Source organism: Vanacampus margaritifer, chromosome 4 (genome assembly GCF_051991255.1).
Source record: "Vanacampus margaritifer isolate UIUO_Vmar chromosome 4, RoL_Vmar_1.0, whole genome shotgun sequence".
Taxonomy (NCBI): Eukaryota; Metazoa; Chordata; class Actinopteri; order Syngnathiformes; family Syngnathidae; genus Vanacampus; species Vanacampus margaritifer.
In genome coordinates this window covers 12,851,385-12,869,849 of record NC_135435.1, presented here as the reverse complement: position 1 = coordinate 12,869,849, position 18,465 = coordinate 12,851,385, and the positions used below count along the sequence as shown (strand labels likewise).

At 39.7% G+C, this 18,465-nt stretch overlaps 2 protein-coding genes across 4 annotated transcripts in view; one reads left to right on the top strand and one right to left on the bottom strand.

Annotated features, from left to right (window-relative positions):
- LOC144050955 (long-chain fatty acid transport protein 2-like) overlaps positions 1-2,787 on the bottom strand; it is a 13,827-nt gene extending 11,040 nt beyond the window's left edge. The window contains exons 1-2 of the mRNA XM_077564657.1: positions 2,223-2,787; positions 98-307 (exon numbers count right to left, since the gene is read on the bottom strand). Of these exons, the coding sequence (XP_077420783.1) occupies positions 98-307; positions 2,223-2,703 (691 nt within the window). The 5' untranslated portion in view covers positions 2,704-2,787. The remainder of the gene's footprint in view (positions 1-97; positions 308-2,222) is intronic.
- On the top strand, positions 319-18,465 carry gatm (glycine amidinotransferase (L-arginine:glycine amidinotransferase)). Of its 3 annotated transcripts, XM_077564659.1 has the most exons (10): positions 319-338; positions 3,723-3,810; positions 11,441-11,659; positions 11,892-12,087; positions 13,138-13,328; positions 13,411-13,548; positions 14,845-15,009; positions 15,595-15,658; positions 16,648-16,764; positions 16,848-18,465. In XM_077564659.1, exons 2-10 carry the CDS (start codon positions 3,739-3,741, stop codon positions 16,958-16,960), a joined length of 1,275 nt encoding a protein of 424 aa, XP_077420785.1. In that variant the 5' UTR covers positions 319-338; positions 3,723-3,738; the 3' UTR covers positions 16,961-18,465. The 3 variants fall into 3 exon arrangements, with proteins under 3 accessions (XP_077420785.1, XP_077420787.1, XP_077420786.1); XM_077564661.1 differs by lacking the exons at positions 319-338; positions 3,723-3,810 and adding an exon at positions 2,235-2,341; XM_077564660.1 differs by lacking the exons at positions 319-338; positions 3,723-3,810 and adding an exon at positions 9,261-9,449.

Below are 18,465 nucleotides of genomic sequence, written 5' to 3'. Positions count from 1 at the left end.
AACACAAACGTATGGTAAAACAGGCGACATATGAATATTTTAGTTTTCGATCACCCTGGAATTTAGAGTGCAGGGAAGGAAAACTACCATTGCACACCTGTGGTCCCTGATGTGTAAATATAAACGGCAGGACTTTTGTATGTGATGTGTGATCTGAGCGAACACGGAATGGCGGCGTCTGACGCTTGATCCACTTTATCGCAGAAGCTTTCGATGCCAGGCGTGTCACAGCTCTGGACCATCAGGAGCACGACGACTCCCTGTTCTCGAAGAGATGGTAGAACATCCTCTACTGCTTCCTTCAGCTCTGCGGGAAACATAAATGTCGGCTATCACAAGTAATCATCACAATTTATTTGAGACAGTCCTCCAATAAATACAACCACATAGGTCGTTTTGAAAAGGTGCCAAATTACGACCAAGTATTGCATATTTTAGTTTTAGCGACCTCTATCGGCCATGTTAAAATAAAAATCCAAAAGTTAGATTCGAACCCGCTCCATCTGGTCCGAAGACAAGTTTTTATCTGACACAGCTATTTGGCTAGTGATTGGTTTAGTGTTGACTACATGTTTTCTCACTGTGTCTTTTCCTAACCTCACCCATTAGTGTCCCATGTAAGGACGTAACGTGGACTGTACAACCTCACTGAAAGACTCATCCTAACCCCAACCATTAGTCCATGTCGACGAATTGACATACATGAAAACACAAAAAAAAAACACACACACACACAAAGATCATTACCAGCCCGTTAGCTCTGTAAGATAAATGTTCGTCTTCCGACCAGACGACTCGGATTCGAGTCCCATTACTTTTTTGCGCTATTTAACATGGCTGATGGAGCATGGCCGATAGAAGTCGCTAAACTACAACATGTAACACTTGGCCGTATTTTGGTGCATGGTAAAACGACCAATATGGTCGTTATTGTTGGAGGACTTGTTCGCTATTTGTTTATTCATATTTATTTATCTTGCGGCATCTATAGGCAGTTATAAAACTTTTTGGGAGGGGAGGGGGGCATCAAATACTGGTGAATTTTAGCTATTCACAGCCCTAATTCATCACTCATTTATAATTATCATGGATTATGAGTAATACAGCCGCAGGGTGGATTAGCAGTTAGCACGTAGGCCTCACAGTTATACGGTTCGTAATTTGTATCACAGCTGCCTGCAATCTTCCCACGTGGAATTTGGACATTTTCCCCGGGTCCCTCCCCAATCCCCTACGTACCCTACATTCCAAAAACATGCATGTTAGGCAAGACAAAGGACTTTAAACTGTCCATAGATTTGAATGTGAATGATTTATCTACATGTGCTCATATTGCACAAAACCGCTTTAAGTATCCAATTTCATAACTCTCAAAAAGGCATGATTATTCAATATTCCAGTCGCATTCCAGACCCACTTCACATGACTGCTGCAACACCCTGACAGGATTCAATGTTCTGAATTTCAACTTTTAGACAAAAACATCATTCATAAGTGGCCTTACGCATTTGGATGAAAACAACAACAAAACTTCAAAACCTTTAACTTTTATCCACATCCTTCTAAGGCAGTGCTTCTCAATTATTATTTTCGGTTAAAACTTTAAGTTTGGCAAATTTCATGAATCTCAAATACACTGCAATTTGCTAGTGAATTTATAAGGACATCCACTTCCTTGCCTTACTATGACGCGTCCAGTTTCACTGATGCAAGCTGCGAATAAAACTGACACTCGAAGTTCAGTAGCTACTTCCCTCTGAGAACAAAACAGTTTGGTCCATGAATCGACAAATCAATTTGGTTCTATTAGTATATGTATAAAGACCGCTGTTCACATTTTGAAATTTTGAAATGGGGTTGCAGCTATTAAATATTCGAGAATCGATTTTTCTATCAATTAATCTAGCAATAGTCGAATAATTAATAACATTTATTTAAAGTTTAAATGTTATTGCACCCCCACCACATATTCTTAAAGTTTTGTGAGTAATTTAACAATTCAAAGCCCCTGAACACATGATTGACATGGCAGCACATGGAGACTTAAACATAATGGTACAAAAACAAAATAAAAATCTAACATCCAGCGGGATGAAAAGAGAAGATACGTACAGTTTCATGTCACAAATATGAATTTAGGTCAGCAGGAAGGGAAGGCCTTGCTGGCCCTCCAATGCCATAAAAGCAAGAGGAACAAACTCGTTGAACAAACTTAAGTTTACCTGCAGCTGCAATGAGAACCTTGGCCTTGCTGCAGCCAAAGCAGTGCAGCAGAGACTTGGTCCGGATGTTGTAGTTGAGCAGAGCCACCGGGGAGCCCAGCTTGGCCAAGGCCAGCCAGGTAAACATGAAGGCGGGTTCGTTGGGCATAAACAAGGCCACGGCGTCCCCGGCTGTGTAGCGGGGGTGAGCGAGGAGCGCGTTGGCCACCTGGTTGCTCTTCTGGTCCGTCGACGCGAACGTGTAGATGTCATTCTCGAACACCACGAAAGGTTTGTTCGGACAGGCCACGGTCTGCTCCAAAAAGCGGTCCAACGCGAATAAATTGGGTCTTCTCCTCTTGCGCCTCCACGCGAACTTGAGCAGAATCCTCACAATATTAACGATATACAAGATATCCGCCTTAAGATACGGAAAAAGTCGTTTAACAGTCAAATATACGAGAGGGAGAGCCGCAAGAGCTGAACACAAATACATCCACATGGTTGGTTGTTAACAGGGCAAGTCGGCTACAGGCTGTACAAAAACAGAAAAAAAGAAAGTGCCTCGCCCCACAGCGAAGTAGAGAATGTGGTAAATAAGGATTTTAACTCGAGGGAGGGGGCGGGGCATTTAGTACTACTACAAAATAACCAGAGTTGAAAAAGTACTCACAATCTGTCAGTACAAATAATACTGCCTTTTTTTCTTTTCCTTTTTAACTTTGTTTTTTTCCCAGTACAAATACTGACTTCTAAATATACAAGCACAGATTCAACTGTTTACCTAAGTAAAACAGTCTGATTAAAAAATAATAATAATAAGCAAAAGCAGAGGAGGTAAAAGGAGTCAAACTAAGACTTATAAAATCAAAAATATTAAATCAAGTTATGTACTTAACTAAAATATATATTTTTTAATAAATACCATTGCTGAAATGCATTTTAAGTATAACAGATAAGGGGGCAAAAGTACTCACAGTCGGTCGGTACAGATACTTGGGAAAAATACTACTCCACTGTAAGTGGAAGTACTCAACTCTATTACTTATGTAAACGTAAAAACAATAAATAAAAAATCAGTAGATAGAAAAATTTATTTCAGTACAAACTCAGAGGTGGCAAAAGTACTTAATCTTTAGTACAGATACAGTATGTGTGTGTCAAAAACTGGTAAAAGTGGAAGTAGCCTACTGTAAATGTTTGATGGTTCAAGTTAACGTACTGTGAATTTATTTATTTTTCAAAGTAAAAGTACAGATATAGCTACTACTGTAAAAATAAATAAATAAATAAACTCCATTTAACATAGACATACTGATGCAACTGTTGATGAAATGTATTTAAAGTACAAAAGTGGAGGTGACAAAAGTTGATAATATTAAACATTAAAGTGGGGAAACTATGCAAAAAAAAGTATGAATTTTTGATGGCATTATAAGTCGCTGACGTAGATGGGAAGCTGTAATGATCTGTGTTGTTTTGTTGACCTTTGAGCTTTGCTTTTGGATTTTGTTTTGATAGAATTTGGTTGGTGCTTATGGAGTTTTGTTTTTGTGCATCTCCTGTTTCTACTGTGACAAGCTTTGAACCACTTCACCTGGGACAACAGGTAGGCCTACAGCCCCATCAGAAATCTGGGTAACCCAATTTAAACTCCTTAAGCAGGCGTTTGGGCAAAGCTAGGGAAAGTCTGGCTGGGTGGGGGTGCTGGGGGTGGGGGTGGGGGGTGTCTGGGGATCTGGGGGCATGGGGGGCGGCGGGGGCTGGGTTGTGGTGAGTGGAGGGTGTGGGTGGGGGGTGGGGTGGGGGGAGCGGGGGCTGTGGACCGGTGGGGTGCCTAGTGGGCCTGCCGTGCCCCGTTCTGCTGCGTTGGGCTTGAGCCGTGTTGGGGTGGGGGGCGCTCCGGGCTGCTGGGTTTGCTCTCCGGCCAGTGGCCCCGCGGGGCCAGGGGGTTGTGCCCTGGCACTGCCGCGGCCTGGGGGGCTGTGCTTGCTCAGGAGCGAAAACTCCACCAGCCGCCACTGGCAGCGCCCTTTACTTTGTTTTTACTTCTCGCAATCAGATAATTGACATACCATAAAATCATAATACCTACCACTTTTCTACTTCCATGGCAAAATAATCCTATACGTAATAATGAATCTCAACAGATTTGCATGCGTTACATAATATCCTATAAGTAAGATACATAACATTCAAGAGTCAGATTTATCATGTATTTAAATTTATATTTTCTTTTTTGTGGTGCCTTTTACTGCCTGTATCGAAATAAACAGGTATCAATTTCTCTATTAGTAATTATGTACAAGATGTAATTATACAATAAGTTTAGATATTAAAGCGCTTGTCTTCCCATAAAAAGGAAGGTTTATCTTTTCCTTCTTCATATCGAGAATACGCATTCCCTCCCACAGTCATAACCAACGCATGCTGATAATCAGGGTCAATAATAATCACATGCTGTACATAATTAGCAAGGACTGCATTAGATGGCTTTAACCATGGTTAAGGGTGGTCGATGCACATCACCCCCAGTCCTTATGATAAAAGTTAAACAGGTCATATTTATGATGGCAAATTCTTTATTGTGACATGAAATGGAGCGATTGCCCATTGGAGCTATTGAGGCAAAACTACCAGATTTGAGGGATTTTGGTGCTACTGACTGATACAATCCATCTAATAGGCTATAGCGAGAAATATGCCTACTAGTTGAGCCTAGAAGTGTTACTAGTGATGCATAATAGACTACTAGTAGGGTTCAATTACACACTAATAGGCAAAAAGTGGTTCGCATGTAGGTTTCTAGTGCACTTGCTTTACTAATGACAAAGAGTGTATTAGTACAAGGACCTCAAACTGGATGCCAAGGATACCGAATAATTGCTCAAACTGTGTTTCACATATGTAGTCAGACAAGCACAAACACTTTCATAAATTCATTTTTTTTCAACAGATCAACAATGTTGCGCATCTGTGCTTCCCTGAGAATTATGCTAGTTATCCCAATCATTGAGCCAAAAGATGCTATTGTGATTTGAGTACCCCTGTTGACCTTTGGGCATCAGCAAAAGATTTCCCCTTTTTTAGAGGCCAAAGTAATATCAGCAGCGTCGAGGTTGTGAAACTCTTGTGAGCACAGTCCAGTCAAGCATGTGGTGACAGCGCCCGCACTGCTGGTTAATCTACACCGCTTTGATTATGTCTACTCCCTATTTCCACCATTTGTTGCACTCTTCACATGCTTGTGCCATTATGTATTTAATTTATGTTTTAACTTTCTTTGTTTTTATGTCACATTTTTATTTTATGCACAGCACTTTGTAGTCAGATGTGGTTGTTTTTAACTCATTCACTGCCATTGACGGCTATAGACGTAAAAAATTAATTTAAACTATTTCTAGTAGTTTAACATTTTTTTCCACTTTTGTTAACAAGAGTATGAAAACGTAGAATTTTTTTATTGTACATTTTAAACAGATAAAATTTGTGAATAATCGTGAGTTAACTATTTAAGTCATGCGATTGATTACAATAAAAAAACGCGATAAAAAAAATAAAAAAATGAGGGGCGTCAGGTGATAAATGTTTTTTAATCGTAATTAATTGCATGACTTCACTAGTTAACTCACGATTAATCACAAATGTTATATCTGTTCTAAATGTACAACAACAAAATCTAGGTTTTCATACTCTTGTTAACAAAAATTTGAAAAAATGTTCAATAATAGAAATAGATCAAATCAATTTTTGACATCCATTGCCGTCACTGGCAGTGAATGAGTTAATGGCTGTTTTCGATTCAACAACCAATACCCCTACATTTTTGTAGTGTATATTTAAAGCGGCTTCTCAGAAATGCTGATCTACTAGCAAAGTGACGAGTATCTAAAATCTGCTTTGCCAAATTAGTGAAATGTTGCACTTCCCAACTTGATACTTCCTCTTGCAACTTAACTCTTGTTAAAGTGCTATAAAAAGGTTGTCTTGAGTTGTGTGACTTGCACTAAATTTTAACAACTTTTCTTCTTGTGGCTTCTATTGTTACATGCACATACCATCTGCCAATTCATTATTTTACAATAGTTATTTTTAAAATCATAGGATTTTGATCAAAAAATAAATGCTTCACCGACTCTGCTCTAAGTTGATGGATTCATGTAAATAAAAGGATTTAAAACCTTTTCCTGGACATTAACAGTCAGGGAATGAACAATGATTACAATTGTATACTGTATTGTATTATCAATGCAATCATAGTAAGCCATAGTTAGTTTTATGTTCAACCTTGATTGCTTAATACTGCAGAAGCTCAACAACAGATTTTTCCCCACGTTACAATATGTCATAACAAAACTTTCACTTTTTGTTGACCACTCACACTTTCAGTAGTAGAGTACAATGGTAGAGTGTCCAGCTTGAAATTGGGAGGTTGTGGGTTCAATCCCCGGCCTGGTCAAACCAAACACTATAAAAATGGGACCCATTTTCCTCCCTGCTTGACACTCAGCATTAAGGGTTGGAGAGGTGCCTTGAGGTACTAATAAGCCGACTTACAACACGAGCTGATGTTTGGCAGATTTTTTTGCTTTGACTTGTGAGCAAAAATGAAAGATAAGTCTTATGTCTGCTCAGCTCAATGCTAACAAACAATGCAAAATGTCTGATAACAAATAGCATCAATAGTTTTGGTATTATAACTCTTTAAGAACATATATTTGAACACATACAGAGAAGCAACACATGTAGACAGACAGTATGAGAATGCTCACAGGTATGTACTTTTTTTTTTAATTCTCTGTGAAAAATGACTAATACTGCAAATTATTGAATCACAATAGTTGTGAAACTCTTCTTTAGTTGTCTCTGTGTGACTCTATCATACTGCCCCCCAGTGGCCAAGTCGCACACAACAAAAGGAGCCACAATGAATTCAATTAAAGCCTGATTTATTCTACTGCGCTCGTTTGCTCTTACGTCAATGATCGCTGCACATCACGTGATTTACGCCAATTCATGTACGGACGGAAGGGCGTAGTATCGCTCGTGATTGGTCCGTTTGGTCGCATGCTGTAATGTTTCCGTATAGTTTCCGTGAAGGCAACCGTGTTTGTAAGCGCAGGCGGTAATGGGGCGTTTCTGCTATCGTACCCCTTTGTGGAATAGAATGAAATGTTTTCCTGGCCAATCGTAAACGGCATCCCTCATTTGCGTGAAAGGCAGTGGGAGCACACAGAAGCAGGAGACAGAAAATACAGTAAACCCGCTAGGGTCCGAACATGACAGATTGATGCATGCAATGTCTGTTCAGCTAAATTGAAGGATCTCCACTTGTGGATGATTTATGTGATGTGGGCAACTGGAGACCGCCTTGCACCCATGACCTTGCATCCGTGTGTAACCCCCACCCTGCACCCCCCTCCCCCCGCCACTCATATAATTATGCCAGGCGGTAATGGGAGTGCTATTAAAAATATTTAGGGTGATTATGAGAGTTTGTTAAATGAATTGATTACCACAATGATTCAGAGGGATTTTCCCACGCTGTTGTCATATTTATGAATTTACGAATGACCTCGATCAAATTGCACCACCTGTGCTACTAGTTAGACCTGGTTTTAGTGAGTCTAACATCTTTGTTTACTTTTTGTAACCAAATCGGTGATACACCGGGGGGAGCTTGGCAACTCAGTGCGCTGGAACGCCTATGGGAGGCATAATGCCTCTACTGTACCAAATTCACAAGCACGCTCGCCTGGAATTGCCCAGCTCGAAAACTGAGATGCGGCCCTTTTTACGCTGAGCGCACGCGTGCCTGTCTACAAAAATAGATCACTAGGAGTTGTAATCTAGACCAGGGATGAGAAACTTCTGTACTTTAAACCAACAGGGAACCGTGCTTATAAAGAAAAAATAATCATTTGTTGTACCTTTCTACTTTTTGGCTTCTCTTCGGTTTCCAGGAAGCATTGAGGTGTGCAGTACTAAACTTTTTCCATCATAAGGATGTTAATCATTTTCATTTGCGTGTTTATGTTACCCATAGTTGTTCAATGTGAGTCTTGATACTGTCATATTAAATTTAAAGCTACTGAACACAGAAAATTCCATTTCAAATCACTACTGCCACCTGTGGTCAAAAAATGAAACTGCGCACACCCTTCTTCACATACACAATGCGCACATGACATCACGCCCGCTGACAGAGGGCGGGAAATTCAAACTCGAATGCAGTGTGAATACTGTTGGCCAGAGGCTTGCAGGTGTAGCCCTTGTGCTGTTCAGATAGAGTTAATATATTGTTTAGAAGATGTTTCATAAATGTCATAAATGGTCAAATAGTAAAGATATTTTTGGCCAAATTGTTACAGAACATGAAACTCTGTGTGTGACATTAAAGTCTCTGTTAATTCCATTGATACCAAGTTAATGTGCTCATGATTTAGCACATGTGATTGTGCGCATCTTGGTCCATGGTACCTCTTCGTCTTCAGTATTTTGACAGTGTCGCCATTAGCTTAAATTTCTTGTACTAGCGCTAGCCATTGGTATGCATGATGTAATTACAACTCAAAACTGCATGATCACTTGTGGTAGCGGAATATATATTCTTTTTATAATGTAATGTTACCCATTTCTGGTGTACCGTATAGGCAAATATGTACTCTTAGGTACAAATTTAAAGGCTACAAAAATGTACCAAAATTGTAACGGTCCTAATATGAACCCTGCCCATTTGATCTTTAAAAGTAGGCTACATGTTTATAACACCTTTTTTTCCTCATGTAAAAATATTAAAATGGAAAATTGTATGCTCAAATTACAAAGCTACCATTCATGGTCCTGTCCATGTTTGGGAAAAGCATGCAGTTTCAAAGAGGCTGTTTATTCCCGTCCAAATAACGATTCTTGCAACATTTTCAGACGCTCTCCTTGGAAACCTTTAGCGCCAGTAGGCCAGTAGATAAGAATTTGCTGGTGTAAGGGATTGTGTTTCAGAAATGCTTCTTTCCTCAAGTCACGTTGCCGCACAACCTGCAGCCGACCAATGGTTTTGCAGGCACGTAGACGCGATGCTATAAAGCCCACGGAGAGCCGGGGCGTCTTCATTCTAAAAAAAGGGAGCCAGGAGGACCGCGAGCCGCCTTTGAAGTCGCACTAAATCACCATTGGGCTATAATGCTGCGAGTGAGGTGTCTGAGAGGAGGGAGCAGAGGGGCCGAGGCTGCCCATCTGATCGGAGCCATGGTTTGTATTTTGTTTCTTTCCAAAAAAAAGCAACCACTTGAATTTTTAGACACGTGCATTCCTTTCGATTTTCATCTTGATTTCATTGTATGTGTGCGCTCCTGAATGACGCGAAAGCTGTGGTGCACAGATGCGCTCTCAAACTCATTGACACCGGAGCAGATTCTGAGCCAGCAAGACTATATTGCGTCTATCTGGACGTAGATAAGGACGCTTTAACACGTGTACTTTGGCATGGGACCAACCTTTCTTTGCACTGGTAGCCAAGGGTCAACCCCTTACGAAAAGCTGAAAATAACATAATATAAAGCCTGTCGATTTAAAATCCAGTCGATTTACATTTGTTAAGTGCAGTTAAGTTATATTTGACTTTTAAGTACATTTGCCTTTTGAACTATTTGAACTTGATATCACCATTAAAATACGCACTAGTAGAACGACTAGGGCACACTATAAAGCCAATTATTTTCATGTTTTTCTCTACTGTATATGTCTGCACACTAGTAACAGACATCTGTTTGTATGCGACTAGTGACGCACTAGATGTCAACTACGGTAGTTAATTTTTACAATGTCAGCAGTGGTATTTGTAGCATGAAGTGGGCTATATATACATCAAGCTGTTTGAGCATTTATTCAATATTCTTGCTGCAGACCTATACTCAAATGTCTTGTATCAATTATTTGATCGCCAACCTAAGGTCTATGTGTACTAGTATCCTACAAGCTATGAGAAAAAAAATGACATTGATTGATTGCTATGTTTCTTAAAAAGCCTGTCGACTTGTTGGAGAGAAGAAATTCAGGATGTTACATGCAGGGTTGGGAGCGTTACTTAAAAAATGTATTCCGATACAGTTACTATTTGTTTAAAAAAAATGTAGTTGGTAACAAGGATCATAATATTAAAATAATGTAATGATTACTTTCAACTACTTTTGGATTACTCCAATACCTTCTTCTTTTTCTTTTCCTTTCGGCTTTTCCCTTCAGGGGTCGCCACAGCGAATCAGTTGCAGGATCTTTGTGCAGTTTGTCACTTTTTTACTCGCTACTGCCACCTGTGGCCCAAAGCGTAACTGCAGCGTCTGTGTCAGGCTCGTTCATGGTGCGCGTGCGAGTACGTCCACGATCTTAAAGCGATAGCCACAGTTGACAAACGAAGACATGACTTCAAATGAGGTGAGAAAAACTCCCCTCCCCTCCACAAAGAAACTGTGGAGTGTGCAGTGTCCGCACACAAAACTATAAAGGGAAGAAAAAAACTGATAGGTGCAGTCAGATTAAAACAGTCAGGGCTCTTCGTACTCATCTGGGCATTGGTGGAACATGCATGATGTAGAAAAAAAAAAGAAGCTTTAATATTACCTTTTTAAACTGCACAATGCACCTTCAAAGTAAAGCATTTAATACATATTTGCGTATGACATTCTGAATATTTGTTCATGTCAAACTACTGGGGTCACTTTTTCTCTCTCATTTTTTTTCAATTTAAATTAGGCAAGTAATTAACTTATTAGAATAAGATGAGGATGAGAGTGCAGTGGGTCAAAAAATGATGACAACATCCTCATAACATTAAATGTAGAAAAAATTAACACATAACAGGTGCTCTTTAAATAGTTTTTTTTTGTGTGTTTAAGTGATTAATCAAAATTCTAAGATTTGATTGATCTGATTTTGAAAAAAGACATTTCACAGCTCTAGTTTATTTTTATTTTTTACTGGTGATAACATTAATAGATGATATGGATGCAATTGTTTTGATATTTTTAGAGGTTGGAGTTGACATGAGTAGAGATGTGCATGTGAATTTTTGTGCCATTAAACAAGGTTTAGTTTTTCCAGTGCTCATAAGTTTACATAAATACATACGTGATTTTCCACTTCTTATCACAATATTCTTTGGGCTATACACGGTATGGAAAGTAAATGACTGGTCTTTTAACCTCATTCTAACATGATCTGCAATATTCCCATGAACTCCCCAGGTGGGCCGTGCAGCGACGGGTTGGGTGCAGAGGGCCTTCCAGAGCACCTCCATTGCCGCAACTGTCCAAACACAGCCGACGGTTGAAGACGACCATGTTACTGAGCCTGCACAGCACGAGTGTCCTGTTAGCAGCTACAATGAATGGGACCCTCTTGAGGAGGTCATTGTGGGCCGTGCTGAAAATGCTCGTGTGCCTCCCTTCACTGTGGAAGTGAAAGTAAGGAAGTTTTGTTGTTAGTCAAATTAGTAAAAACCTTTTAAGTTGCAAATTGTGACGGCATAATTCTTGACAGCTCTTATGTTTAATTTTATTGTGTACCTAATGCTGCCTGGTATTTAGGGCCTCGTGAAAAAATATCACTTTAGACCGTTTGGTAAGCACTTTTGTGAAAACAGTGTCCGGTCAAATTATGACTGATTCGTTTTATTTCCATGAAATTTCCTGCTAGGCAAACACATATGAGAAGTACTGGTCCTTCTATCAAAAGTACGGGGGCCAACCTTTTCCTGCGGACCACTTAAAAAAAGCTGTTTCTGAAATTGAAGAAATGTGCAATATTCTCCATCACGAGGGCGTGGTTGTGAGGAGGCCAGAGCCGATTGACTGGTCCCTGGAATACAAAACTCCGGACTTCCAATCATCAGGTATTTTTGCTCAATCGTCAGGTTGCTTATTGACGTTATTGTTTTATGGTTTTGAATTGCTGCTTCATTGCATTTTATTTATGTACAGTGCTTTGACTCAGTTGTGATTGTTGAGTGCTCTATAAAGTTGAGTTGAGGTATGGTTAAAAAAAAAAAGAGTCAGATCTAAATTTTTTATTCTACATAAGGACTGATTCCTGTCATGAATGGCCACTGAACTCCAGTAACTGTAATTGCCCATATAAGAAAAAAAAATTATAAAAAATAGACTGAGTATTACATTTCAGTATTTGCACATACACGATACCGACACTTGATGATGCCATTACATCATGCAGTTGTGATGAAAATGTATTTTATTTTAATTAATACTGTTCAAAAGCACAAAACCTAAAGGTTTCTTTAACATGGCATACCGTCTGTTCCACTCAGCATCTGCAATCTTGCCACACGTTTCAATTACTAAATGTAACATGTAACACAAGGCATTTCGGTTCTAAAATTAAACTGCGATACATTATCACATCATTGCTAAGATTAGATCAGATCTCACATTTATTCATGCTCATAGGGACAGAGCCCTGTTGTATCTATCTATCTATCATCTATCTATCTATCTATCTATCTATCTATCTATCTATCTATCTATCTAATCCTTTCTGTAGACGTAAAAAGCAGGAGTAAAGAGGATTTGCCATTCAATAATCTTCAACAAAAACAGTGTGGTGACCACCATCTATTAGAATTTTACACGAAAATAAAGAGGAGGCAGAACAGTCGCAGTTCAGCCCTGGTACATTCATATATTTACTGATGTTTTTTGGGTAAATTCTCAATGCACTTCATGACATAAATTATATGCGTTTTTTGCTTTTGCCGTGCTGGCCCGGAATTCGTGATGGCTTCTTGCTAGGGCTTTAGCTTCATCTTGTGGCATCTTAGAGCATTTCAGAAAGAATACAATAAAAACAAATGAGTGAATTCGCAAATTGCGTTTTGTTGGCGAATTAGTGTATCGAACCGATGTAAAGGATGCATATTGTTTTGTAGGCATGTATGCAGCCATGCCCCGAGATATCCTTATGGTGGTGGGAAATGAGATCATCGAGGCTCCAATGGCGTGGCGGGCTCGCTTCTTCGAGTACCGAGCATACCGACCTTTGATCAAGGAATACTTCAGAAAAGGTGCTAAATGGACCACTGCTCCCAAGCCCACCATGGCCGATGAGCTGTACGATCAGGTGACGCCTTACGGTGGTGGCCCGTGCTGTGTTTCCTTCTCGTCTATTTAAATAACACTGGATTCGTTGTGACTTCCTTTAGGACTACCCCATCCGCACAGTGGAGGACAGACACAAACTGGCCGCTCAGGGCAAATTTGTGACCACGGAGCACGAGCCCTGTTTTGACGCCGCTGATTTCATTCGTGCTGGGAAGGACCTTTTCGTCCAGAGAAGTCAGGTACACTTAGGAGGCAAAACAGGACAACACAATTGTTTTTCAAATCACCGTAATTCCTGAACCGCTAGCGCTAGCAACGTAATTCCAACGGTTTCTGAAAGCAGAGCTTTACGTGGATACCACATATATTACGGTAGCTAGCAAATTGTCACGTGTGGAGGAGGGGGGGAAGTCCCGCGTCATAGAGAGGAGTAACTTCAAAGTACCGTAACTCCGGAGCTATTTGCGCTAGCAACGTAATTCCAACGGTGTCTGAGAGCGGAGAAGCAGAGCTTTGCATCGATTCCACATGCATTACGGTAGCTAGCAGATTTTCATGTGTGGAGGAGGGGGAAGCGCTGTGTCATAGAGGAGAGTGACGCAGGGGATGACGCATGCCTTACAAATCAACATGTCCACGGAACCATTTGCGCTCGCAACGTATCTGAAAGTGAGTGACCCCCCCTCACCCCCAATAAAAACAGGCGGACTGCTATGATAGTAGTACTTTACTGTGAGTGTTGTAAGGTCATTCCAATTTGGACCTGCAACGTGCAGATCGAAAGATTAGATTGAAGACATACTGTAGTTTGCTACTGTTAAACTTCAACCTTAGAATATAAATCAAAGGCTGTGAAGGTTAATAGATATAAAAGAAAATAATTTGCATCAACTTATTAATGGGGGGCACCAACCAACTAAGGGAGGCAACATACAATGCACTATTACGTCCAATTTCTCTTGCAACGATGAAGCTACTGAAAAATTTCTGCTCTGTATTACGATGGAAGCGCGACTTACGATGAACGAGCACAAGTGCAAAACGGTGGCAGCGAACTTCACAAAAAGCAGCAGACAGTTAACAAGTCTTCAGTGCTTGCTTAAGCAGTTTATTGTCATTCCTAGTTAAAGTTTAAACCAAAAACAAAGATAATTGCAGGTTGTGTATTTACATGACTTACAAAAGTCCACTAGCTTGATACTAACACAGAAAGCAAAATGTTGTGGATGTGCTAATGAAACTAGCGTTGATGTTGCAGTAGTTACAATCCTTCACACAATTGATATATTAAGACAAAGAGTGCAGCAAGTTAGCAACACATTTTAAGACAATATACTGAAAACAGGCATAGATTATTTATCCTCTGTTATTACTGCAGCTATGACCAAGTAATCAAGTCATACAATCTTGCTTAGTTACAACAATATTTGTACTTGCACAAGTTAGTTGTCTTCTAAAAACACCAATGGCACAAACATAATCAGGCAAGACTTGTCAAGTTATCTGGTTCAAGCCTAACTTTCTGTATCCCGCAGGTTACAAATTACATGGGAATCGAGTGGATGCGCCGTCACCTGGCCCCAGATTACAATATCCACATCATCTCATTCAAAGATCCCAACCCCATGCACATTGATGCCACTTTCAACATCATCGGACCAGGACTTGTGCTGTCAAACCCTGACCGGCCATGTCGCCAGGTAAGACTGGAATTTCCTATCAATGTAATGCACCTGCTGAAGCTTTTAGTAGGAATGTTCGATACCACTTTTTTTTCAGACTGATACCGATACCACTAGTACACAACCCTTCCCCCCCCCCAAAAAAAAAGACAGATAATTTTAAAGAAAGACCAATTAATACCAATATAGTATTTTGCCTTAAAATTGCATGAAATGAATGACAATTTTCTATTCCTCAAATTTCTAGCTCCTGATTGTAAAACTAGAATGCCACTAGAATGATATTGGTATCGGCAACAGTCACGAGTACCGATACCTTAAAATCAGGTTGGTATTGGCACAGATACCAATATCTGGTATCGGTACCCGCCCATCCCTAGTTTTTAGTATTCAAGTCTAAGCTTTCTGACTGTTACGATATCCATGACGGGCTGTGGAGGGGGGGTCAGGGGAAGGGGGGGGCTGGGGGGGATCTCCAACTCGTCACGTCATGATTCTTCTGCTCCTGGATTCTTCAATCATAGTGTTTTTTTTGTTTCGTTTTTTAGCATATTAGAGCCTATGACAGCTGGTGTCTGAGTAATTGTATTATTATTTTCTCAGATTGACATGTTCAAGAAGGCAGGCTGGAGTATTGTAAAACCTCCAACACCTCTGATTCCTGATGGTGGGTACTGACTCGAATTGAATGATTTTTCTCATTTCACCCCAAAAAGCTGAGATTTTCCACTCCTATTTTTGTTGTTATTAATGAGCACGTGTATTGTTTAAAACTGGGTTGACAATGCCAGGCCATTTAACAAAAACATTTTGAATTTATGAAAGATTTTCATATCCACTGATATTTCACTGTGACAGCATTAACATATTGAGGACCAAAACTGCCAAAATTCAAAATAAATAAATGACTAAATAAATAAATAAATAACTAAAAGTGAAAAGAAAAACAGATCTATAAAAAAAGATAATTTGAAAATTAAATCAAATGAGGGGGCGGTCCTAAGCGTGTCTTGGGTTGGACCTTTCATTGGTCGAGTGAGCGGCTCGGCGAAGAAGGAAGTCTCACCGGCTTGCATTGGAGAGCTCCAGCTTCGGATGACTATCTTGTCCACTGTCACCTCGATTTGTTGTCAAGTAACTCAAGTCGCAAGTTGAGGTGACAGTAGACAAGAGAGTCATCCGAGGCTGGAGCTCTCCATGCGAGACTTCCTTCTTCGCGGAGCCGCTCACTCGACCAATGAAAGGCAGTTTGCAACGGCGAGGTCCAACCCAAGACACGCTTAGGACCGCCCCCTCATTTGAATAACATTTCGTCCTGGCAGTATGGACTAAAACTGCCAAAATTCAAAATAAATAAATGACTAAATAAATGACTAAAAGTGAAAATAAAAACTGATATAAACAAATATAATTAAAAAATTGAATACAAATGTATTATTTATTTATGTATTTGTTATTTATTTATGTATTTTATTTCCATTTATATTTATTTTTTTGGATTTAATTTTTGAATAATATTTTTATATCCGTTTTTATTTTCACTTTTGGTCATTTGTTTATTTAGTCATTTATCTATTTATTTTATCATTTATTTATTTTGAATTTTGGAATGTTTGGTCCTCCAAATTAACAAGCTTTTCTCGCATATTTGTGTAGATCACCCTCTTTGGATGTCCTCCAAATGGTTGTCCATGAATGTTCTGATGCTGGATGAGAAGCGCGTCATGGTTGAAGCCAGTGAATCCACCATTCAGAAAATGTTCGAGGACCTCGGTGAGTGGAACAGATATATTGATGATCACAATTACTTCTGAGTAGTATTATGCCTCAATCGTGTATTTCTTTTGGTGATGTAGGCATAAAGACCATAAAGGTGAACATTCGCCATGCCAACTCACTGGGTGGCGGCTTCCACTGCTGGACTACTGACGTCCGCCGCCGCGGTACATTGCAGTCCTACTTCTACTAGCCTTGCCAGAAATGGGCAGTTTTTATTGAGCTTTAAAAGATTAGAGCCTCCGTTTGGAATTTTAATTCAATTGCGGATTTTGGAATTAATACCTAGTGTCTCTAAGTTTAACACTAAGACTAACAAGGGGGCTGTATAGCTTTTATTTGCAAGTCAATTACGTGTGAGCGTCAAACTAGTGAACATTATGTTTTTTAAAAGTGTATTAACAAATACACTAATCCATTAATTAGTCTTAACGGTCGGCGCCAAAGTCTTGCTCTGGATGGGGTCTTGATGTCCTGAATGAATATGAATGTATTGTTTTGATTTGACATCACTGTGCATTGCAGTGCCTTTGCATACAGCTTGCTTTCGATTTACAGTGAACCCCTGTTTATTCACAGTTCGGCATTCACAAATGTTCAAATTGCTGGGAGTTTTCCAGGAACTTATCTTTTGTTATTTGCTTAAAAAAAAAAGGAGCTTCATTTAGTCAGACATAGCCATGCCTAATAGAAACATAGTGCTTTGCTGCCATCTTGTGGCATCTAATGGCAATTACAACCCTTTTTGTAGTACTCGCCAATAGCGGGGGTTCACTGTACACTCGCCAGCCACTTTATTAGCTACACTTTGTGATCTTTTGCAACAGCTCTGCTATAAATTCTGCCTTTAAAGCGTCACCCGTATTCTTAGAAAGAGAAAGTTGCTAACGTTGTGTTCTGTGGTATTCATAGAAGGCATTGGGACATTAGAAATGGTGGCAGAGTGATTGCATTGCACTGTTCAAGTGTACCTAATAAATTGTCCACTTGGCGTACGTGCTCAATGGCAACATCACTTTCCTTCAACATATATCTCAATATTAACTGCATTTCTGGCCTGGCTATTGTTTCTGGCTTCGACATCTTCAAGTCATGGTGAGGACAAGGTACAGTTTGGTATGAGAATGTCATCAAACTAGGGCACAGGAGGAAGTGAGCTACCTCCTTCTGAATACTCAGAAACAACACTTCTGTCATTTTCCAAAGTATTTTTTTATATTTAAAAGAATGTGTTCAAGTTGTTATGTAGGTCATTAAACATGATGAATTTATTTTCACTGGAACATAATTTTGTAAAGATTTGAATTGATTGGACAAAGTTCTATTTATATTTGTCATTTTTCTCTTTATTTGGACTTCCCACCAATTCGTGTTTTTATATATTTACAGTCCATATCAGATTTTGTATACCTTTAGCCTCTGCTGTTCTCTTGTTGCAAAACTGGGCCCGTTATATGCTGTAAGTCATTCTCACTGAACCACTTGGCTGTTTTTGTTCGCACAGCAGAAATGCCTACAGAATGAAGAAAAAAGTGTTTGTTTAGTAATTTTTGTGTCGCATTCAAAGACGGATACAGTTAAAGTGTTTATGTGCGTGCGTGTGTTTACCTCCTAATGCCTGCTGCGACTGGAGGGCAGTAATGAGGAAAGCAAGTGCTGTGTTGTATTGTGCAACATTAATAAATGGAATTAAAAATG